Source organism: Delphinus delphis, chromosome 11 (genome assembly GCF_949987515.2).
Source record: "Delphinus delphis chromosome 11, mDelDel1.2, whole genome shotgun sequence".
Classification (NCBI taxonomy): Eukaryota; Metazoa; Chordata; class Mammalia; order Artiodactyla; family Delphinidae; genus Delphinus; species Delphinus delphis.
This window is the reverse complement of record NC_082693.1, coordinates 57,880,702-57,902,651: the sequence shown is the minus strand read 5'-3', so window position 1 is coordinate 57,902,651 and position 21,950 is coordinate 57,880,702. Positions and strand designations below refer to the sequence as shown.

Genomic DNA, 21,950 nt, shown 5'->3' with positions numbered 1-21,950 from the left:
GGTAACAGTGTGAAACAAATTCAGGTATAATAACACATACTAGTTTTCTCACTGGACTCTTGTGAGAATAAAATTAGATAATGCTCTGTAGAGATAATAGAGAACCATTCCTGTGTACCCAGTGGCAAAATGTCAAAACTGACAGATCTGCAAAGTAACCTAGCAAAGTATTAAAATCTTGTGTGTGTGTGTGTGTGTGTGTGTGTGTGTGTGTGTGTGTTGTAAATAAACTTAGAAAAGAAAATCAAGCTCCTAAGACACTTTCAGCAAGTTATTTCTCAAGCCTTAATTTTCTCATTTGTAAAGAGGGGACTAAAAAATATGCGCTCTTTTAGGCTTGTAACTTTCATATGAGCTAATATTTAAGGAAAGCGTTATACCATTATGCCATTTTTAATGTTTACTTCGTATTTGCAGCATCAATTTCCCTTTTATTTTAAGTCTTATCTATCCTAACATTTTTTTAACATCTTTATTGGAGTATATTTGCTTTACAAAGGTGTGTTAGTTTCTGCTGTATAACAAAGTAAATCAGCTATACGTATACATATATCCCCATATCCCCTCCCTCTTGTGTCTCCCTCCCACCCTCCCTATCCCACCCTCCCTATCCCACCCCTCTAGGTGGTCACAAAGCACGAAGCTGATCTCCCTGTGCTATGCGGCTGCTTCCCACTAGCTATCTATTTTACGTTTGGTAGTGTATATGTGTCCATGCCACTCTCTCACTCGTCCCAGCTTACCCTTCCCCCTCCTGGTGTCCTCAAGTGCATTCTCTACATCTGCTTATTTATTCCTGTCCTGCCCCTAAATTCTTCAGAACCACTTTTTCTTTAGATTCCATATATATGTGTTAGCATAAGGTATTTTTTTTCTCATTCTGACTTACATCACTATGTATGACAGACACTAGGTCCATCCACTTCACTACAAATAACTCAACTTCATTTCTTTTTATGGCTGAGTAATATTCCATTGTATATATGTGCCACATCTTCTTTATCCATTGCTCTGTTGATGGACACTTAGGTTGCTTCCATATACTGGCTATCGTAAATAGTGCTGCAATGAACATTGTGGTACATGACTTTTCTTGAATTATGGTTTTCTCAGGGTATATGCCCAGTAGTGGGATTGCTGGGTCATATGATTCTTCTATTTTTAGTTTTTTAAGGAACCACCATAGTGTTCTCCATAGTGGCTGTATCAATTTACATTCCCACCAACAGTGCAAGAGGGTTCCCTTTTCACCACACCCTCTCCAGCATTTATTCTTTGTAGATTTTTTGATGACGGCCATTCTGACTGGTGTGAGGTGATACTTCATTGCAGTTTAGATTTACATTTCTCTAATGATTCGTAATGTTGGGTATCTTTTCATGTGTTTGTTGGAAATATGTATATCTTCTTTGGAGAAATGTCTAGTTAGGTCTTCTGCCCATTTTTGGATTGGGTTGTTTGTTTTTTTGATATCGAGCTGCATGAGCTGCTTGTATATTTTGGAGATTAACCCTTTGGCAGTTGCTTCATTTGCAAATATTTTCTCCCATTCTGAGGGCTGTCTTTTGGTCTTGTTTATGGTTTCCTTTGCTGTGCAAAAGCTTTCAAGTTTCATTAGGTCCCATTTGTTTATTTTCTTTAATTTCCATTTCTATAAGAGGTGGGTCAAAAAGGACCTTGCTGTGACTTATGTCATAGAGTGTTCTGCCTATGTTTTCCTCTAAGAGTTTGATAGTGTCTGCCCTTACATTTAGGTCTTTAATCCATTTTGAGCTTATTTTTGTGTATGGCGTTAGGGAGTGTTCTAATTTCATTCTTTTACATGTAGCTGTCCAGTTTTCCCAGCATCACTAATTGAAGAGGCTGTCTTTTCTCCACTGTATATTCTTGCCTCCTTTATCAAAGATAAAGTGACCATACGTGCATGGGTTTATCTCTGAGCTTTCTGTCCTGTTCCATTGATCTATATTTCTGTTTTTGTGCCAGTACCATACGGTCTTCATTGCTGTAGCATTTTAGTGTAGTCTGAAGTCTGGAAGCCTGATTCCTCTAGCTCCGTTTTTATTTCCCAAGATTGTTTTGGCTATTGGGGGTCTTTTGTGTTTCCATAAAAATTGTGAAATTTTTTGTTCTAGTTCTGTGAAAAATGCCATTGGCAGTTTGATAGGGATTGCATTGAATCTGTAAATTGCCTTGGGTAGTATACTCATTTTCACAATGTTGATTCTTCCAATCCAAGAACATGGTATATCTCTCCATCTGTTTGTATCATCTTTAATTTCTTTCATCAGTGTCTTATAGTTTTCTGCATACAGGCCTTCTGTCTCCTTAGGTAGGTTTATTCCCAGGTATTTTATTCTTTTTCATGCAAAGGTAAATCGGATGTTTCCTTAATTTCTCTTTCAGATTTTTCATCATTAGTGTATGGGAATGCAAGAGATTTCTGTGCATTAATTTTGTATCCTGCTACTTTACCAAATTCATTGATTAGCTCTAGTAGTTTTCTGGTAGCATCTTTAGGATTCTCTATGTATAGTATCATGTCATCTGCAAACAGTGACAGCTTTACTTCTTTTCGATTTGGATTCCTTTTATTTCTTCTTTGTCTCTGATTGCTGCAGCTAAAACTTCCAAAGCTATGTTGAAAAATAGTGGTGAGAGTGGCAACCTTGTCTTGTTCCTGATCTTAGTGGAAATGGTTTCAGGTTTTCATCATTGAGAACGATGTTGGCTGTGGGTTTGTCATATATAGCCTTTATTATGTTGAGGTAAGTTCCTTCTATGCCTACTTTCTGGAGGGTTTTTATCATAAATTGGTGTTGAATTTTGTCAAAAGCTTTTTCTGCATCTATTGAGATGATCATACGGTTTTTCTCCTTCAATTTGTTAATGTGGTGTATCACGTTGACTGATTTGCATACATTGAAGAAACCTTGCATTCCTGGGATAAACTGCACTTGATCATGGTGTATGACCCTTTTAATGTGCTGTTGGATTCTGTTTGCTAGTATTTTGTTGAGGATTTTTGCGTCTATGCTCATCAGTGATATTGGTCTGTAGTTTTCTTTTTTTGTGACATCTTTGCTTGGTTCTGATATCAGGGTGATGGTGGCCTCGTAGAATGAGTTTGGGAGTGTTCCTCCCTCGGCTATATTTTGGAAGCGTTTGAGAAGGATAGGTGTTAGCTCTTCTCTAAATGTTTGATAGAATTCGCCTGTGAAGCTATCTGGTCCTAGGCTTTTGTCTATTTGAAGATTTTTAATCACAGTTTCAATTTCAGTGCTTGTGATTGGTCTGTTTATATTTTCTATTTCTTCCTGGTTCAGTCTAAGAAGGTTGTGCATTTCTAAGAATTTGTCCTTTTCTTCCAGGTTGTCCATTTTATTGGCATAGAGTTGTCTGTAGTAATCCCTCTTGATACTTTGTATTTCTGCCATGTCAGTTGTTACTTCTCCTTTTTCATTTTCAATTCTATTGATTTGTGTCTTATCCCTTTTTTTCTTGATGAGTCTGGCTAATGGTTTATCAATTTTGTTTATCTACCCAAAGAACCAGCTTTTGGTTTTATTGATCTTTGCTACTGTTTCCTTCATTTCTTTTTCATTTATTTCTGCTCTGATTTTATGATTTCTTTCCTTCTGCTAACTTTGGCATTTTTTGTTCTTCTTTCTCTAATTGCTTTAGGTGTAAGGTTGGGTTGTTTATTTGAGATGTTTCTTGTTTCTTGAAGTAGAATTTTATTGCTATAAACTCCCCTCTTAGAACTGCTTTTGCTGCATATGATAGGTTTTGGGTCATCATGTTTTCACTGTCATTTGTTTCTAGTTATTTATTATTTTTTTTTGTGGTACGTGGGCCTCTCACTGTTGTGGCCTCTCCTCTTGCGGAGCACGGGCTCCGGACGCGCATGCTCAGCGACCATAGCTCACGGGCCCAGCCGCTCTGCGGCACGTGGGATCTTCTCGGACCAGGGCACGAACCCGCGTCCCCTGCATCGGCAGGCGGACTCTCAACCACTGCACCACCAGGGAAGCCCGGTTTCTAGTTATTTTTTTATTTCCTCTTTTTTTCTTCAGTGATCTCTTGGTTATTTAGTAGTGTATTGTTTAGCCTCCATATGTTTGTATTTTTTACAGATTTTTCCTATAATTGATATCTAATCTCATAGCGTTGTGGTCAAAAAAGATACTTGATATGATTTCAATTTTCTTAAATTTACCACGGCTTGATTTGTGACCTAGGATATGATCTATCCTGGAGAATGTTCTATGAGCACTTGAGAAGAAAGTGTATTCTGTTGTTTTGGATGGAATGTCCTATAAATATCAATTAAGTCCATCTTGTTTAATGTGTCATTTAAAGCTTGTGTTTCCTTATTTATTTTCATTTTGGATGATCTGTCCATTGGTAAAAGTGTGGTGATAAAGTCCCCTACTATTATTGTGTTACTGTCAATTTCCTTTATTATGGCTGTTAGCATTTGCGTTATGTATTGAGGTGCTCTTATGTTGGGTGCATAAATATTTACAATTGTTATATCTGCTTCTTGGATTGATCGCTTGATCATTATGTAGTGTTCTTCTTTGTCTATTGCTTTAAAGTCTATTTTGTCTGATATGAGAATTGCTGCTCCAGCTTTCTTTTGATTTCCATTTGCATGGAATATCTTTTTCCATCCCCTCACTGTCAGTCTGTATGTGTCCCTAGGTCTGAATTGGGTCTCTTGTAGACAGCATATATGTTGGTCTTGTTTTTGCATCCATTCAGCCAGTTTATGTCTTTCAGATGGAGCATTTAATCCATTTACATTTAAGGTAATTATCAATTTGTATGTTCCTATAACCATTTATCAGTTGTTTTGTGTTTGTTATTGTAGGTCTTTTCCTTCTCTTGTGTTTCTTGCCTAGAGAAGTTCCTTTAGCAGTTGTTGTAAACTGGTTTGGTGGTGCTGAATTCTCTTAGATTTTGCTTGTCTGTAAAGGTTTTAATTTCTCCATCGAATCTGAATGAGATCCTTGCTGGGTAGAGTAATCTTGGTTTGTAGGCTTTTCCCTTTCATCACCTTAAATATGACCTGCCACACCCTTCTGGCTTGCACAGTTTCTGCTGAGAAATCAGCTGTTAACCTTATGTGGATTCCCTTGTATGTTATTTGTTGTTTTTCCCTTGCTGCTTTTAATATTTTTTCTTTGTATTTAATTTTTGGTAGTTTGATTAATATGTGTCTTGGCTTATTTCTCCTTGGATTTACCCTATTTGGGACTCTCTGAGTTTCCTGGACTTGACTGACAATTTTGTTTCTCATATTAGAGAAGTTTTCAACTATAATCTCTTCAAATATTTTCTCAGACCCTTTTTTTTCTCTTCGTCTTCTGGGACCACTATAATTCGAATGTTGTTGTGTTTAATGTTGTCCCAGAGCTCTCTGAGACTGTCCTCATTTCTTTTCATTCTTTTTTCTTTATTCTGCTCTGCAGTAGTTACTTCCACTATTTTAACTCCAGGTCACTTATCCATTCTTCTGCCTCAGTTATTCTGCTATTTATTCCTTCTAGAGAATTTTTAATTTCATTTATTGTGCTGTTCATCGTTGTTTGTTTGCTCTTTAGTTCTTCTAGGTCCTTGTTAAATATTTCTTGTATTTTCTCCACTGTATTTCCAAGATTTTGGATCATCTTTCCTATCATTACTCTGAATTCTTTTTCAGGTAGACTGCCTATCTCCTCTTCATTTGTTTGGTCTGGTGGGTTTTTACCTTGCTCCTTCATCTGCTGTATATTTCTTTGTCTTCTCATTTTGCTTAACTTACTGCATTTGGGGTCTCCTTTTTGTAGGCTGCAGGTTCGTAGTTCCCATTGTTTTTGGTGTCTGTCCCCAGTGGGTAGGGTTGGTTCAATGGGTTGTGTAGGCTTCCTGGTGGAGGGGACTGGTGACTGTTCTGATGGATGAGGCTGGATCTTGTCTTTCTGGTGGGCAGGGCTGCGTTCGGTGGTGTGTTTTGAGGTGTCTGTGAACTTATGATTTTAGGCAGCCTGTCTGCTAATGGGTGGGGTTGTGTTCCTGTCTTCCTAGTTGTTTGGCACGGGATGTCCAGCACTGTAGCTTGCTGGTCGTTGAGTGGAGGTGGGTTTTAGCGTTGAGATGGAGATCTCTGGGAGATGTTTTGCCATTTGATATTACATGGGGCTGGCAGGTTTCTGTTGGACCAATGTCTTGAACTCGGCTCTCCCACCTAAGAGGCTCCGGCCTGACACCCGGCACATATTTTCATAATATGTGATGATGTGTTAAAAATACAACAACATGAAAATTTGAATAAAAATTCAACTGGCAAAACAAGTGTTTATATTTCTGTTAAGCAGATTAGATTCTGCTGTGAGACCTTTTTCTTATATGTATGTGTGTATGTATTTTAAGCACTTACATCTCCCTAATAGGAGCAAGACTGGGAGAAGAAACAATATTTTTGTTGTTTATTTATACTTCACCTTACTTCGAAAAAAGATTTGTGGTTGTTTAAATTACGCTTACAAAATAGCAAGAAAATATAAAGCAGCAGAATGTGAGAAAGGAGTAAGAAAAACAAAATGTGAACATATTTGACCATTTAAATCTAAATGAAATGTTACATAAAAGATGATAATTGGTTTTTTCTTCAATTCAATGGAAAACAGAAATAAAAGAGACCTGTTTCACACTCTAATATGAAGCATTTAGATTGGATTCAAGAAATAGCTTTCTGACAGTGAATTGAAATAGGTCACTATCTTATTTGAAGATATTTAGAAATAGAATAGAATCTCATCTTTCTCTGCTCCTTGAGACTTGACCCTACCTAAGGGATGGTTTCATGACCTAGCAAGCCTCTCCCTTCTGGCCCTATAATTATCTAATTCTACAGAGAATATTGCCTCACCCATTCTTTAAAGAGCCAGTCTGGTAAAGAGAAGATAGCTGGAAAATGGAATTGAAAAATGTGGCCTGTGTTTCAGTATCTGGCGTACTGTTCTACTGGGAGTTACGATTGTAATTCTCTTCCATTCGGGATTATAAAATGGTACAGTTTAAAGCGCTTAAGAATAGTACTACAAGTACTTAGATTTAACTTTTCTCTTTACCATCAAAGACACAAATAAATTTAATAATTATATCAGCGGACTGAAATTAGACTATGTAGAAACTATACTATATTATACTTAAATGTATAGAGGTAATTCCTCTATATTGTCTTTCTAATTTGTCTTTATTCACATTTTTGTAACAGCTGATACAAGAGGTTAAGTTGCTAAACAATTATCTGAAACCAAATTCTCAGGGGAGAATATATTTTTTACCTGATTTGTTAGACACCCAAATAATTGCTTCTGGAGACACATGGCTTCTATTTCCTACCACAATAGTTAATGGGATCTGCCACAGGTAACTGCAAAATAAAAGAGAAACGTTAAGAATAAAAATGGTTATAACAAACAAACAACATTTCCTATGCACCTCCTATGTGATTTTTCTTATTCTCTTTAGGAGAAGTTTTTAAATTCCCCAGTCATAAATGTAAGGAATAGGCCAAGAAGATGAATTCACTCTTTCAATGTCGCTAAGCAGACTTGGCCTCTAAGAGTTTTAATTTCAAAACAAAAGGTGGACTACCAACAAAACAATTTATCTTGGAAAAAAAGATTTGAATTTTACATGAGGAATAAAAAGTAGCTAAAATCTATAAATCTGAGCTGCACCATATATTGAGTAAAGTCTTAAAATAACTCCTTTCTACTTGATTCCGCATTAGATTAATGCCCATTCCAGTGCTTTCATGCATTTACATTTCAACATTCTCCTCATTTACTTGTTTAACTATTCTTAAAAAACACTTTTGTCAGATTTTATAGAAAGGATAATACAGCACAGATAAAGTTATTCAGCAAAGTAGGGACAAAAAGCAAAACTGATCAGATCCCCCTAAAATCCAGATCAATACAAAGAACACCGTGGGACACAATGCTTTGTTTTCTGAAATGGAATTTCCAAATTGATGTGTGAAATCAACCACCAATGTGCAGGGATCAGTCATGAGTCTCAGCTATTAAAGAGAAGCGTTTTCTAGAACATGACTTTTTATAGGATAAAAGTTTGGGCCTAAACTTGTACGTGAAGTAATATCAATTTAACCTCAAATGAGCAACCGGAGATAAATTGGATAGTCTTACAATAAAATCCAATGACTACATTTTGTTCCCCTAAAATATAGCCAGGTTATGTTAACCAGTCATTGCAATATTAGCAAAGGGATAGTCAACAATATGCAGTATGAGAAAAATATTTCTGACCTGAAAACTATAAGAATACTCTATGAGCTCAGTAACTATGGGAATTAATGCAGAATTGAGAAATTTTCAGCGAGCATGTCTGGGGCTATGTAGCTAAAAATAGAATATGTCTTTTGATGGGGGAGGACATCTCCAAATCTGTCATATATGCCCCTAATATAAACATACTTATAATTTTACATTTATTTAAACTGTATCCTTCTAAATAATGAAACTAGAAATTACAATAAAAATTGATATGTTTTGCTTCTGAGTTTTAGCAAAAGTCTCTAAAGTCAAGAAGGAGAGATTCATATCAATACCTGCATTGTTGCTTACAGACAATTCCACATACAAGAAACTTCCTAAATGGCAGACAGTGTACTATAGCAATGTTCAGATGCAAAGAAAGAAGTTAACTTTAAGGTATTTTGATACAAACATTGGGGCATTTTGTAAAACTTTTAAAATACCCTCTATATTTTTCCTAAGAATGTTTTTGGCCTCTATTCTGCGTGTGTGTGTGTGTGTGTGTGTGTGTGTGCATGTATGTATACACAAAATCTATACATTGTCACAAAGACAAAGTAAAAATTACAAATCACCAAGCACATCTGAAGTTTATATTATTTCTGAATTGCTATACTATCAGTACTATACACGTTATTTGCCTTAACTTTCCAAACAACACATATTTGATCTTTCCACCAATTTCATTTTTAAGATCAAAGAAGGCATGGCAATTATGTTGCTTTATGATTACAACTTAAAAGGCTAGAAGACCCTAAACATTGTGGGTGAAAAGCTCTGTGTGGTGTGCTGTAAAAACATCCAAAAATGCAGTGAGTTATGTTAAAAAAGAAACTAGAAAAAAGAACCTGTGAAATTAAGTTGTGCCCCAGCCCCTTAAGTTTAACTTTTTAGTCATCTCATTTTAAGAAGAAAAAAACAAAAACAATGCACTTCAAAAGACCCTCAAGATATTTTCTATTTAACAGTCCCTGGGACTACGTCTCTTCATCGTAGGTCACATTTTTATAATAAAGCAATGTTTATTCTAATGATTATGTTGAGGTAGAAAAGCGTAGGTGCTTATTTTAGCTGGAGTGAAAAAACTTTTTTAAAAATGGTACCAATATTAGTGAAGCATTAATGTAGATGCCATGAAAAATGGTTCCAAGGTTGCTATCATCGGACCCAAAACAAAAGGAGATAAATATAATTCTCTGTAGCACAGGACTCCAAGAAGCTCCATATGTATAGGAGACATTACTGAACATTACAATGTATTAACTTTATAAAGAAAAAAAAGCTACACAAATTCACAATTTCCCAAATACCAAAATGCTAGCAAATATTTTACTCAATTTCACATATCAACTAACTTTATACAATTATTATATAAAGATCTTTCCTTTCTATGCTGTAATATAGCTACCACATATGAAAAATATGATTACTATATACATTAAAAATGTTCTAGGCATGGTGTAGTGATATTCCAGTGTCCTCTACAAAATTGAAGACAAAGAATTGATTATACAGTCACAGAAAATATCCACAATTCATGGGTTTCCTGGCGTAAATAGGCACTATGTTTTACTGCATTAACTATTTGCAGTATATGATAAAGATCTAAGAAGGTTACAGACAAAGGGCAGATAGAATTGGTATTGAAGCTTTGACCACAATGTTATAGTGAATTAAATTATCAATAATATAAAACTGAATACTAAAATTTCAACTGCAAACTTTATTATTTCAAAATAGATATAAAATAAATTTTGAGACTGATGGAATGCCATGCATTATCTCACTCAATAGTTTCTATGCCAAGTTCTCAGCGTTCAAAACCATTCATATGATTTTATAACTGCAGCAAAAGTAAAGCCCTGTAAAAGCTTTGTATAGGTATATATACCTATACAGCCTGGGAGAAAGTCTTCCTTTAAAGAGTCAGACTTGCAGCCGATACATCTGGCTCATATTATAGGTTGACAGAGTATTTTTGTTCAAAATTTGTTCTGTCATCTGCATGTCCTCTATGTTTTTCTGCATCAGTGATGCTTGTGTAAGAATGATCATTCTCAAAGGCAAGGCCTGAATCTCTCTAACTTTGCCACAGTCAAGTAGTTTTTATGTACTTCCCGACAAGGCCAGGGTTGATGCCTAAGCAGGTTTCACCTGGGGCCAGACGGTGGTTGACCAGAAGCAGTGTTTGGCAGCTGTGAGGAATCCAGGCTGGGTGAAGGGTTGACCCAGTCAGATCCTGACAGTGTGGCAGGATAATACCCTGTATTCCACAGGTGCAAACAGTTAGATTACAAGGGCAGTCTGCTGAAGGACAGTGTATATAATGAGCAGGAGACTTAAGACAATACTTTCTTAAGTGGGTTCCCAATTTAGTCACCAGAAAACATTCATGAATTTCTCAGTCACTTCTACCTGGACCCTGTCTTAGAGATAACAAAGAAAGCTTAATGCATGTTTCATATATCCTAGATACTGATGGATGATAAAATCAGATTCCTAATATTCCAAATGGGAGACAGCATGACCAGTCTAATCCCAACACCTCATTTTATTAATTTTGACCTCCAACCCTCCCTGTCCCGCTCCCAACCTCTTATCCGGATATCTTAGAAAAAAATAAAATGAAATGATTTAAGTTCTATCTTTCCTTGGCTCCGCTTTAATAAAGCACAAAAGAGTGGGAAAACATGAACTAGAAAAGAATCACTACATGCTGAATTTTCAGTAATGAAATAAGAATTTCAAATGAAAGTTAAAGTAACAACAAGTCAAATTCTATGTATGTTGTGTTAATGGTTTTTAAACACTAAAAGTGAGGGAAGAGAATGTATTTTGATACTAAGTGGCATTGATACTTAGACCATTTTAAATGGATCTAGTTTGAGTTCCTCTGGCTCAGACACTATTTAGTCTGGTTGTGGGTTTTTGTTTAACTAGTCTTTCTGGATTGTTAGTTTCTGTTCTTGTCTATTCTACAAATCTTGGTTTTCTCAATACCATTTAATCCACTTCAAAGTGTTTTAACTTTCTTAAATTTAATTCAACAAACATTTACAGGGAAAAGTAAAAAAAAAAAAAAAATCACACATTATTGTGTTAAATGACCATGATAATTTAAATCCTGTCTTCTTAAACAAAATAACTTTAGCATGCTGCCACCTTGATAGTTAAAATATCTAGAAATGGGAGTAAAAGAGGGTTCAAAATGAAAATACCATATGTAAATAAAGAAATGAAAACTATATTTCGAGTACTTTTCATAATTCTGTTATCAATTCTTTTTAAAATGTTAAAATGCAAAGTGAAACATAAAAAACAGAAGCAATTTTTTCACATAAACAACAGAGTTGTACCTGTTATTTTGAGGTTCATGTGCTTTACTTTTAGCACTGATGTCATAAATAAAATGTTGCTGGGTAATTATTATTCTATTTTCTGCTGTTGTATTTCCCAAGATGGTGATAACAGGATAACCCATCTGGAGTGTCCACTGATCCATTACTTCTTGTATATTTACATACTTTCCATTCCTTTTTAAAGCCTTTATAACCAAAATTGTATAAATTAATTTTATAAACATAAACTATAAACATAATTAACATTAAACCATTTTCATGTTTACTTTTATGATTTACTTAAGTATGAAAACATTTAAAATTGGTGAAACTAATATAATGTGTTAGTAAAATTAATTTTCTTGCCTTAGCTTAAACTTCATGCATATATATATATATATACATAGAAATAAAAACTTTATTAACAGTAAAGTTTTTACCTAATGGAAGATGAAATATATTTTATTGTTAAAGCAAGTACTTACTTGCAGCATCTTTAAGCATCCCCAGTATGTCTAGTATTAAACTTAAATACTTGCTATTCACTTATAGAGAAAAAGTTCTTTACCATCTATATTTCACTCAAACATGAATATCTGACACCCTATTAAAATTATATTTCAGAAGTATTATCATGTTTGAAAGTAGGCAAGGTATCTTTAACTACCATTGTAGCTGAATTAATTTTAAACCTCATTATCCTTATAATATAATACATCAAATATAAAACAAGAAAGCAATATCAAGAAAAGGGAAATATAAAAAGTAAAAACAAACCATCAGTGTCAATAAAAGTTATGAATGTTTTATAAACTCAATTCAAATATTCAAGAAGAGGCTTTGGCTTTCAAGCTTCCTATACTTTACCTCTGATAGTGTATTCCAGAGATCATTTCTGGCTGCATTGCCATACTTATGAATAGTTAAGTAATCCTACAAAGAATATAAAATTGTAATTACAATTCAAAGGCTAAGCAATTTCCAGTAAACACATTTACTTCTCAATTCGGTTAACCATTTCCATTTGTTGGAACTGCCTTAACACAAGATAAAGACGTGCAAATAAGGTGAAGAATCTCATTTTAAAATATTCCAAAGAGACTGAACTACAGCATATTTCTTAATTAAATCATCAAACAATACTAATCTCTTAAAATTTATTTTCATAGCCATAATCACTTCTTATGGATTTCCAGGGTCAAAGATCTTCCTCTAATTTAGCAAGTCAAACTCAGGGAATTTTGAAAAAACTACCTGTGCAATGAAATATTTAGGGGAAACTTTCTCATCAGGCTTTTATGTTGAAGTGTTGAAAAAAATATCTTGTTTTATGGAAAAAGGAAAAAAACAACCTGACATATACTGATGTGAAGAGGGATTGTTTTGCCAAAAAGGTGATGACTATCTCCACAACTTGTCCAGTTCCCTGTCTCTCTGCAAAGGACAGGCTGCCTAATACAAAAATGATATATACATATTTCCATGAGTTTGAAACACATATTAATATTTAATAAGAAAAGGTCAATCCTAAGTTTATTTAATATTTTTGAGCTTAGGACTTCACATTTCTCATTTTCAATCATTAGTAGTTTAATGTACACACTTTCTGATTCATGTCTGTTCCCTTCTAAGAAGCATGGTTTATGTCACTGTGAATGTGTTATTTAGATATGGCTACTTGGCATTTTTTTTTCTGATTCCAAAGTGGAAAAATCAATAGAAAACAGTGTTTTATATTATGAAACAGTGTCCCCTCCTTCATCTGAAACTCCATTATCTCTGCAACACCTAGGTAGTAGACAAAATCTTAACTTACATCATAGTACTAAAACTGGAAAAATTTTGCTGACTCCTTTCAGTACTTTATGTAGAGTGGAGTACTTTGGGGATAATTAAAGTTGGGGAAGCAAATTTTCTGAAATACAAATTGTAGCACCTGTGACAGATTCAGCTTTCTTGCTAACTCACAGCACAGCAAATGGCAACTCCCACTTAATCAGACTGCTAGAGATGCAGTACTCAACACTAACTTAGCAACCACAAATTCATCGTCGTCATCAGGTGTTAGGAATAACTTTACTGAAAAAATACAAGCCTGAATGACCAATCTGAATCCTAACCTTGGCTTTGAACATGCCACATGAGGCATTTTCAATTAGAACTCAAGGACCAGGATTTAAATCAGCTATTTCAGATTCAGTTGTCAGAATTATTTTTTATGCTTGTTTATCACTTAAGTGAATAAATTTGGGGAAAATAGGAATTATGAAACATAAATTTTATTTTAAATAAATAATAATAATGCCATAATAATAAAGTTTTAACATTAGAACTATTTATTATTGGATTCTGTTTATGTATAGTGCTGCTAGGATAATCAAAAAGAGGGAACAAAGGAATACTACATAGACCTTGAAAGGTCCAATACATAACTACAGGTTTCTCTTCACACACAGATCATAAAAATCCAACAGTTCATGATATGAGTTGACCTTGGCCCAATACTGATCATCAACTTGAGCTCTTGGTTCCCTCCCCAATTCAGAATAAAGTTCAAATTTACATTTCAAGCAGGCTGAAATGGCAATTATCCAAGTTTAGGAAGGCGCTCCAACTTGTCTGCCTCAGTATTCAGGGCAGATCACATGCCTTCTTGGACTCCCAGCAGCCCCAGTTTTCGGGTGTTACTGGAATCCTACATATGTCACTTCTTTTCTCTGTTATAAAGCTCAAATGTTTTCCTTAGTTATTTTCACCTTCCTCTTGCACAAATATAGTCATATTTTGAATTGAGGAAATTTTGCTTTGTCTTTGTAGAATTACAAAACCACTTAAAAGAATAGTGAGTGTGGTTTTTTGATGATCAATCATTTATTTATTTGCCCATTCCACAAAATGTTTGGTGCACTTTGCATGTGCCAGGCAGCTCACCAGGTGCTGGTGCAACAGTGGTGGAGAGAAGTTTACTGAGAATAACTAGAAATACTGAGATGCAATTTGTGTAGGAAGGTTTCTATGACGGAAACTGGGGAAGTCTTGGTACAATAACCACTTGATAAGATGAATCAAATATTTGGTATGAGATTGAATAAGAAGATTTTAAGTTCTGGTCAAACCTACAAGTCAATGAATATGGACATGGCCATGGCTGGAGTTATGAACCTGAAATGAAAATTTATATTTATATGTATGAAAGTCAATCAGCAGTAGATTTGACATAATATAAAGTAAAGTAGAAGAATGATTTAATATTAACACTGGAAAGAGAATTGTGGGTTCTCTATACAGAGTATTTCAGAAACAGTAGAGTTGTTGAAAAGAGTAAAACAAAGATGACCACTAGAATATTCTTAAGGAACATAACCAACAATATAAACTGATTAAAAGTTAAAAGCAGGGACTTCCCTGGTGGCCCTGTGGTTAAGAATCGCCTGCCGATGCAGGGGACACAGGTTCAAGCCCTGGTCCGGGAACATCCCACATGCCGCGGAGCAACTAATCCAGTGCGCCACAACTACTGAGCCTGCGTGCCACAACTACTAAAGCCTGCACACCTAGAGCCTGTGCTCCGCAACAAAAAAAGCCACCGCGATAAGCCCATGCACCGCAACGAAGAGTAGTCCCTGCTCACCGCAATTAGAGAAAGCCTGCGCGCAGCAATGAAGACCCAGTGCAGCCAAATAAATAAATAAATAACTTTATTTTAAAAAAGTTAAAAGCATGTTAAGCAAAAGTATATTCTGATACATAAAGTGCAGGAGTGGGAGTCTCACTGTCTTTGTTCAAATCCATATTCCAACAGTCCCTAGTTGTATGATCTCTGGCAAATCACTTAACCTCTTTGTACCTGTCTTCACATCTAGAAAATAAGGATAATAAAAGTACCTGCTGCATAGAATTTTTCTGAGAAATAAATGATTTAATATCTGTACAGTGTTAAAAAGCGAAGAGTGCTTAACACAGTAATGTCTATTCAATAGACAGTAGCTGCCAGAATCTTATTAATCATTTCAGGTTACAGGTTGGAAAACTGAGTAACAAAAGCAAAAGCATCAGTAATGATGAAAACAATATTTGCCTCCCTTTTAGCACTAAGTTGCTTTATATTTTATTTCATTCAATGCCAAGATGACATTTATGAGTTAGATGATATCATCAACACTTAATAAATCAAAACACTGGAACTCAGAGACTCCAGCCCATGTCCAAACCCCATATCTGTGCACACAACTGCTGACCCAAATCCGGTACCTACGAGATGACACACAGGTGACTAAGAGTCATGTTCAAAGCTGAACGCATGTCCTCCTCTATATCAGCTCCTTTTGGGAGCCCTTCCCCAGGGATGACTCTTCCATCCACCTCAACCAAGGAGTCATCTTTGATGCCTTTCTCTCCCTTTCCACCACATTCAGGTAATGATGCACATCCTAAACAGCCCCCTAATATTCCCCCTTCCTTTTAGCTGTTTGACAGCCACTCTACAGTATTTTGCCCAGATGACTACTACTGCTACTACTTCTGCTTTGTCCCTTTCAAATCTAATCTCTTTCACGCAGTCATGCATGAATAATTTTCATCAAATATACCTATGAATCCCTGCTGCCTTCAGAATATAGTCCAAACATACCTCAATGTAACTTAAAGGTGTCCCTCATAGTCTGGTCCCTCTGTACCTCTCCAATCTCATCCATTACTTTGTTGGCCCCCTGCCTCAACTTAACCATTTTCACCTTTCTTGCAGATGTCTAATGCTTATTTTCTCCCTTTTCTAGTTCCCTGCACAAGCAGTTCTCTACACACTCTTTTCTCCTTTGCCCATTTAAATTCAATTCAATCTCCAGGACTCAAGTTTGCATGTCCTTCGGGAATCCTTTCTTGCCCATTCTCACCCCCTTCCTAATTCTGAGTTAAGCACCCCTCTTATATTCTTACATGCTTCACCATATAAGAGCAATTATCACACTGTTATAATTGCCTGTTTACTAGTTTGACTGCCCACATAGTCTGTAAACTCCATGAGAGTGAGGACCCTGTGATTCCTGTTTACCACTATTTAACCAGCATCTATGTGCCCAGCCTGGTACCCAGTAGATGCTCAATATATTTGTGTGATTTCTGACTTTCCTTATGCAATATGCCTTTCTGCTGACAGCTGACAATGCAGTAAAGAGAGATTTCTTGTACATATCATGTTCCCCCTAAATGTCATATTTAAACACTAAATACTTAATTTATTATTTCAGTGAGTATTTGTCAGATATATAACTTGCAACGATATATGCAACTGGCCCTGATGTCATCAAAAGACTGTAAACTATTGGGTATGAGACTGTTTTTTGTTTAACTTTCTTTGCTAACAAGTGACACGGTTCATAACATTTTATATATAAAAGCCAATGGGACTAATGAAGACAAGGGGAAAAGTAAAAAGTGAGCTGAGGAAGTAAAGCACTATTATCTTTTAAAATTTATGTGGAAATAATTATGGAATACTTGCTCTACTATTAACGAGCCCTTCAGCATGTTGAAACAGAGGATCAACCATATAAATGGTTTATTCCTCAGGACACGGAGGGACAGTTTGATAAAAATCAAAGAGGTATGGACTGGCTTGTATGAGTTCAGCTGCAAATAACAAAAAGTCCACCCTGGGATGACTTTTTTAATAACAAGATTTATTCTTTCCTACCATAAGAAGGTAAGATAGAGCCGCAGCTCTTTTCCTATGGAATTCTTTTGGCCCCATCTTTACCTAAGTTTTGGCTTTCTCCTCACATTTGGGGCTAGATGGCTGTAGCAATCCCACGCATTCAGATGTAACATCACAGAGGAAATATGGAATTTTTTTCTGAGAATCTCTGTTTAAGAATCAGAAAAACTCTCCCTCAAATCCTACATCAAACTCCCCACGTTTCCCGTTTAGCCGAATTCTATCATGTGCTCAAAACAAAATCTGTTAGTGAAATTTGGGGGTGGGGATCGCACAAGTCAGGACCCAGTCCTAAGAAGTATATGATTATATAGATGAGGATGAGAATCCAATCAAAATCAAAATTTGGTTTATAAGAAAGAAGAGGAGACTAGCTTATGGGTAGACCACCAACAGTGTTTTCTCCAACGAGACAAGGGATGCAAGTCCAGGCCTCAGTGACCCTGGGAAGCAGGATCCTTTCTACTTGCAAGAATAGTCTGGGAAACGCCAGGTAAATCGAGCACTGATTTTTCTGACTATGTGACAAGAAGTTTGAAGCAAGGGTTTAAACTGTTGTTCCTTTCTATTAAGAATAATTGTACCTCAAAATATTTGTACTGGGCATTTGTCATTCTTTTGGCTTTCTGGCATTTAAACACCACTTTTATATGAGGGTGATACCTCATCATGGAATCTGAGAGGAAAGTGAGGGCTCTCTCACTTGGAAGGGACAAAATTCTAAATCCTCTCCACTCTCCGTCAGCTAAAACATGGACACAAGTGGATACTTCATCCCAGGACTGTTAATCCTACAGGATCAATGCAAAGGAGCAGCAATCACTGAAATTACATTCCCTGTAATAGTGACACTGAGGGTCCAGATACAGCCATGCTAATGGCAGCAACAGAACCAGCCAGTACTATGACATGACCTTGGCTAGGTTTCTTAATTTCTGAGTCTCCTTTAGTTCCTATTATCTGTTTTGTAAGCCTGATTCTCCACACTTGCCAATGATTCCAAGCACTGCCCTACACCCTTCCAAAAAATTCCTTTTTGCTTAATTTAGTCAGTTTCTTTCTGTTGCTTGCAACCCAAAATCCTGACTGGTACAACACTAATGGGTGATACAAAACAAAGATGTCTTACAGTTTCTTGGTTTCCTCAGCAAGAAAAATAGAAACAATCTCTCAGGACTTATGCAAAACGTAAAACAAAGAACACCCAGTTCTATTTAGTAAATCAACTGGGCTTTTATATTATTAGGTATGGAGGGAAGAGGTGGATACTTTAAAAAAAAAAAGAGGCAGATAAGAAGGTCGGAAAAAAAGATACGAAAGTTCCACAGAGAGGAGTGCACAGAGAGCGACAAGAATAAAAAATAAAACTCTGCAAAACTTGTGTTTTAAGCAAAGCCTCTAGAGCAGAGGCTTTTAAATTGGGAACCATAAGGTCTAGAATTAAGTATTTGTAAGTGTGGGCATTATTAGGGTAAAGTGATCTTAAAGGGATCCATGGACAACAACAAAAGCAGATTAAAAGCTGCCAGATCACAGCAATGTCACACACGGGTTGGATAAAACCCATCTGAAGCCTGGCCATGCATTTCAGAGGATGTTTCTACGTTCCCTGACCTTGAGAAACAGAAGTAAAAGACTAAAACAGTGACAGATGACCAACTAAAACACAAGAAATCTAGGCTATAGGTCAAAATATTATTTTTGTTAATGCCTGAATACTGGTTGGAGATTATGAAATTAAGTAAAAACAAGTAGCCAAGTACTGAAAAAGCACTATGCAAATAAAAGAATGTTTACATTTTAATTCTACTAGATAAGAACCAAGGATAAAAGGAATAATTATTAAATTTTTATTATTAAATTATAACAAGTTTCCAAGGAGGAAATCCTGTAAAACAGAAACCATTACCAAACATTCTGAGGTACAGCAGTTTCTAACCACAGGATACAATAAAAAAGAGGTGGAATTTAGGAAGGAAAGTTGTTTGAATAGCTACGATGATAACAGTTGAAAAGTCAGTTATATCATTGCTTGCAGGCCATTTTGATTTTGATTTTTTAAATGTGTGTTTAACTTAAATTTACTTTCAGAAGTTGCTTACTTAGATATAGGAATATTCAGATATTTCCATAGGAACAAAAGGGCATTTCACATGTTTTTTTTTTTTTTTTTTTTGCGGTACGCGGGCCTCTCACAGCTGTGGCCTCTCCCGTTGCAGAGCACAGGCTCCGGACCCGCAGGCTCAGCGGCCATGGCTCACGGGCCCAGCCGCTCCGCGGCATGTGGGATCCTCCCGGACCAGGGCACGAACCCACGTCCCCCGCACCGGCAGGCGGACTCTCAACCACTGCGCCACCAGGGAAGCCCCATTTCACATGTTTTAAAAATCCATTACTCCACGTAATGAGTGTAAATTTTGTAAAATCAGTATAGTCTCTTAAAGGGCTGTGAAATATGCCAGAAAATTTTAAATCAAAACAACCTGCTAGCCCATGAAAGATTGTTTTGCCTGTTTGCCTGAAATTACAGACAATGGCGTATTCTCACTTCAGTTCTGTTTTCGCCTTTTATTTAGCAATTATAGATCATACCATCAATGCCCCAACATGCAGCAGCATCACCAGAGGCGCAGTATTGCCACTGCTGAATTTGTACTCCATCCCAGAACAACCTGACAGGGTCCTACACCTGTCAGCAAAATGGCGTGAATGTTAAGTCGATAGGGGTGTTCTGGGGTACTAAAATATCCCCACCTCTCACTTCTGCTGCTAGCTTGAAATATTACTGAGACATAAAATGAGTCTATTGGTAAAACTGAAGTCTGTGAATTGCTTTTTCTGAATGCCCTGGTAAAGGGTTTGGACCACAGCAAGCTCACAAAACAGATAAAAGTATATCCTGGCCGGTAAGAATATACTGCCTTTTGTAAATCAAGATACCCACTGACTGCAGGCCATGTACATGGAGTTCTCTCACTCAGCCCCCGGTGCTGGTCACTCACTGAGAAGAAAATGAAACTCAGTTGAGAAAGAGGTAGTGTGCATATTCAGAAAAACTAAGAATTCAGGCCAATCCTTACCAGTCATGTGATCTTGGGTAAGATATCTATTTTCTCTAAACCTTAATTTCTTCAGCTGGAAAAAGTAGATAATACAGCACTTACTTGAGAACAGTGTGCATAGAAAATGACATAAAACAAGTAAAGCACTTAGGAAGAAAAAAGCCTGCCACACAAAGAACCCAAGAAACTTTAGTTATTTTAAGATCAAGCTCAAGGGAAAAAAATCTAGAGTCAACATCTTCTTCTTCAACCCTACCTCCAAGAGAAGTCAAAATGCTCTGGAGGCCCAAGGAGATTAAGTGGACTAACTTGTAGGAGGAAAGTGCCCAGAGGACATTTTTTTTTTAATTTTAAAAAGTAAAATTGCAAGAAAAAAATTTGAGATCAAAGCTTCTTTAGATTTGAGAAAAGCTTAGAAACCTTCCCTTATCCAAGTCTGGAGAAAGAAAGAGACCGTGAGGTCTAGAACTCTGTTTTTCGCAGAGGTCTACTGAGGTGACAAGACCACTAATGGGGGGAGGGGCCCATGAAATGGGGGCACTAGTTAGGTTCCTCAGCACAAAATAGCCATACCTAAGGGAGCACTAAAGCAGCAAAGACACTAACCTCCAGGTGACCAGAAAGGCTAGGCTTGGGCAAGATACATACCGAACGTTCGAGCAGCATGCACTATCTCACTTCTTTCCTGAAACTAATACGACTGACTATCAGTGTGGATGAGAACAGACGGTTCTTCGCTGTATGTTTTGGCCTGATAAAGTTCCCTGGAACATTCTCCTATTAATGGGCATAACATAAGGGGAATTCCATAAGGACAGATTAAATTTCCCATATGCTCAGAAGCATGGGGGATTTCTTTTATTCAGTGTTAAAATAATATACACTTACTAATATGTTATTTACTGTTAACATTATTAATGACGGGTACGTGTCTATCAGATCCTTCCTGTTTTTGTTTCCCTGGTTATCCAGCTTCTATTTCATAGTTTATCTTAATTCCTAACAAACAGCCTCATCTCCTTTGCAGCTCTGTTTTTCAATTAGGCTAGCTGGCAAATATCCCATTCCTGGATAAATTCAAGTATTTGCCTTCTTCAAACCTGTACCCATACAGCTGAGCATCACAGGAAAAAATAAGGCAATTGAGCAGTTGTGTTTTCTTCTTCTTTTTTTTAAAATAAAAACTGGTTCACAGTATTTATTTATTTTTGGCTGCGTTGGGTCTTCGTTGCTGCCCACAGGCATTCTCTAGTTTCGGCGAGCTGGGGCTACTCTTCGTTGCAGGGCGTGGGCTTCTCATTGAGGTGGCTTCTCTTGTTGCAGAGTACGGGCTCTAGGCACACGGGCTTCAGTAGCTATGGCTTGAGGGCTGTAGAGCACAGGCTCAGTAGTTGTGGTGCATGGGCTTAGTTGCTCCACGGCATGTGGGATCTTCCGGGACCAGGGCTTGAATCTGTGTCTCCTGCATTGGCAGGCGGATTCTTAACCACTGCAGCACCAGGAA

The 21,950-nt window shown here is 36.6% G+C and overlaps 1 protein-coding gene across 1 annotated transcript in view; it reads right to left on the bottom strand.

Annotated features, from left to right (window-relative positions):
- Positions 1 to 21,950, bottom strand: part of TRHDE (thyrotropin releasing hormone degrading enzyme) — a 398,970-nt gene that overhangs the window by 86,048 nt on the left and 290,972 nt on the right. The window contains exons 8-10 of the mRNA XM_060025259.1: positions 12,539 to 12,604; positions 11,690 to 11,877; positions 7,335 to 7,423 (exon numbers count right to left, since the gene is read on the bottom strand). Coding sequence (XP_059881242.1) covers positions 7,335 to 7,423; positions 11,690 to 11,877; positions 12,539 to 12,604 — 343 coding nt within the window. The remainder of the gene's footprint in view (positions 1 to 7,334; positions 7,424 to 11,689; positions 11,878 to 12,538; positions 12,605 to 21,950) is intronic.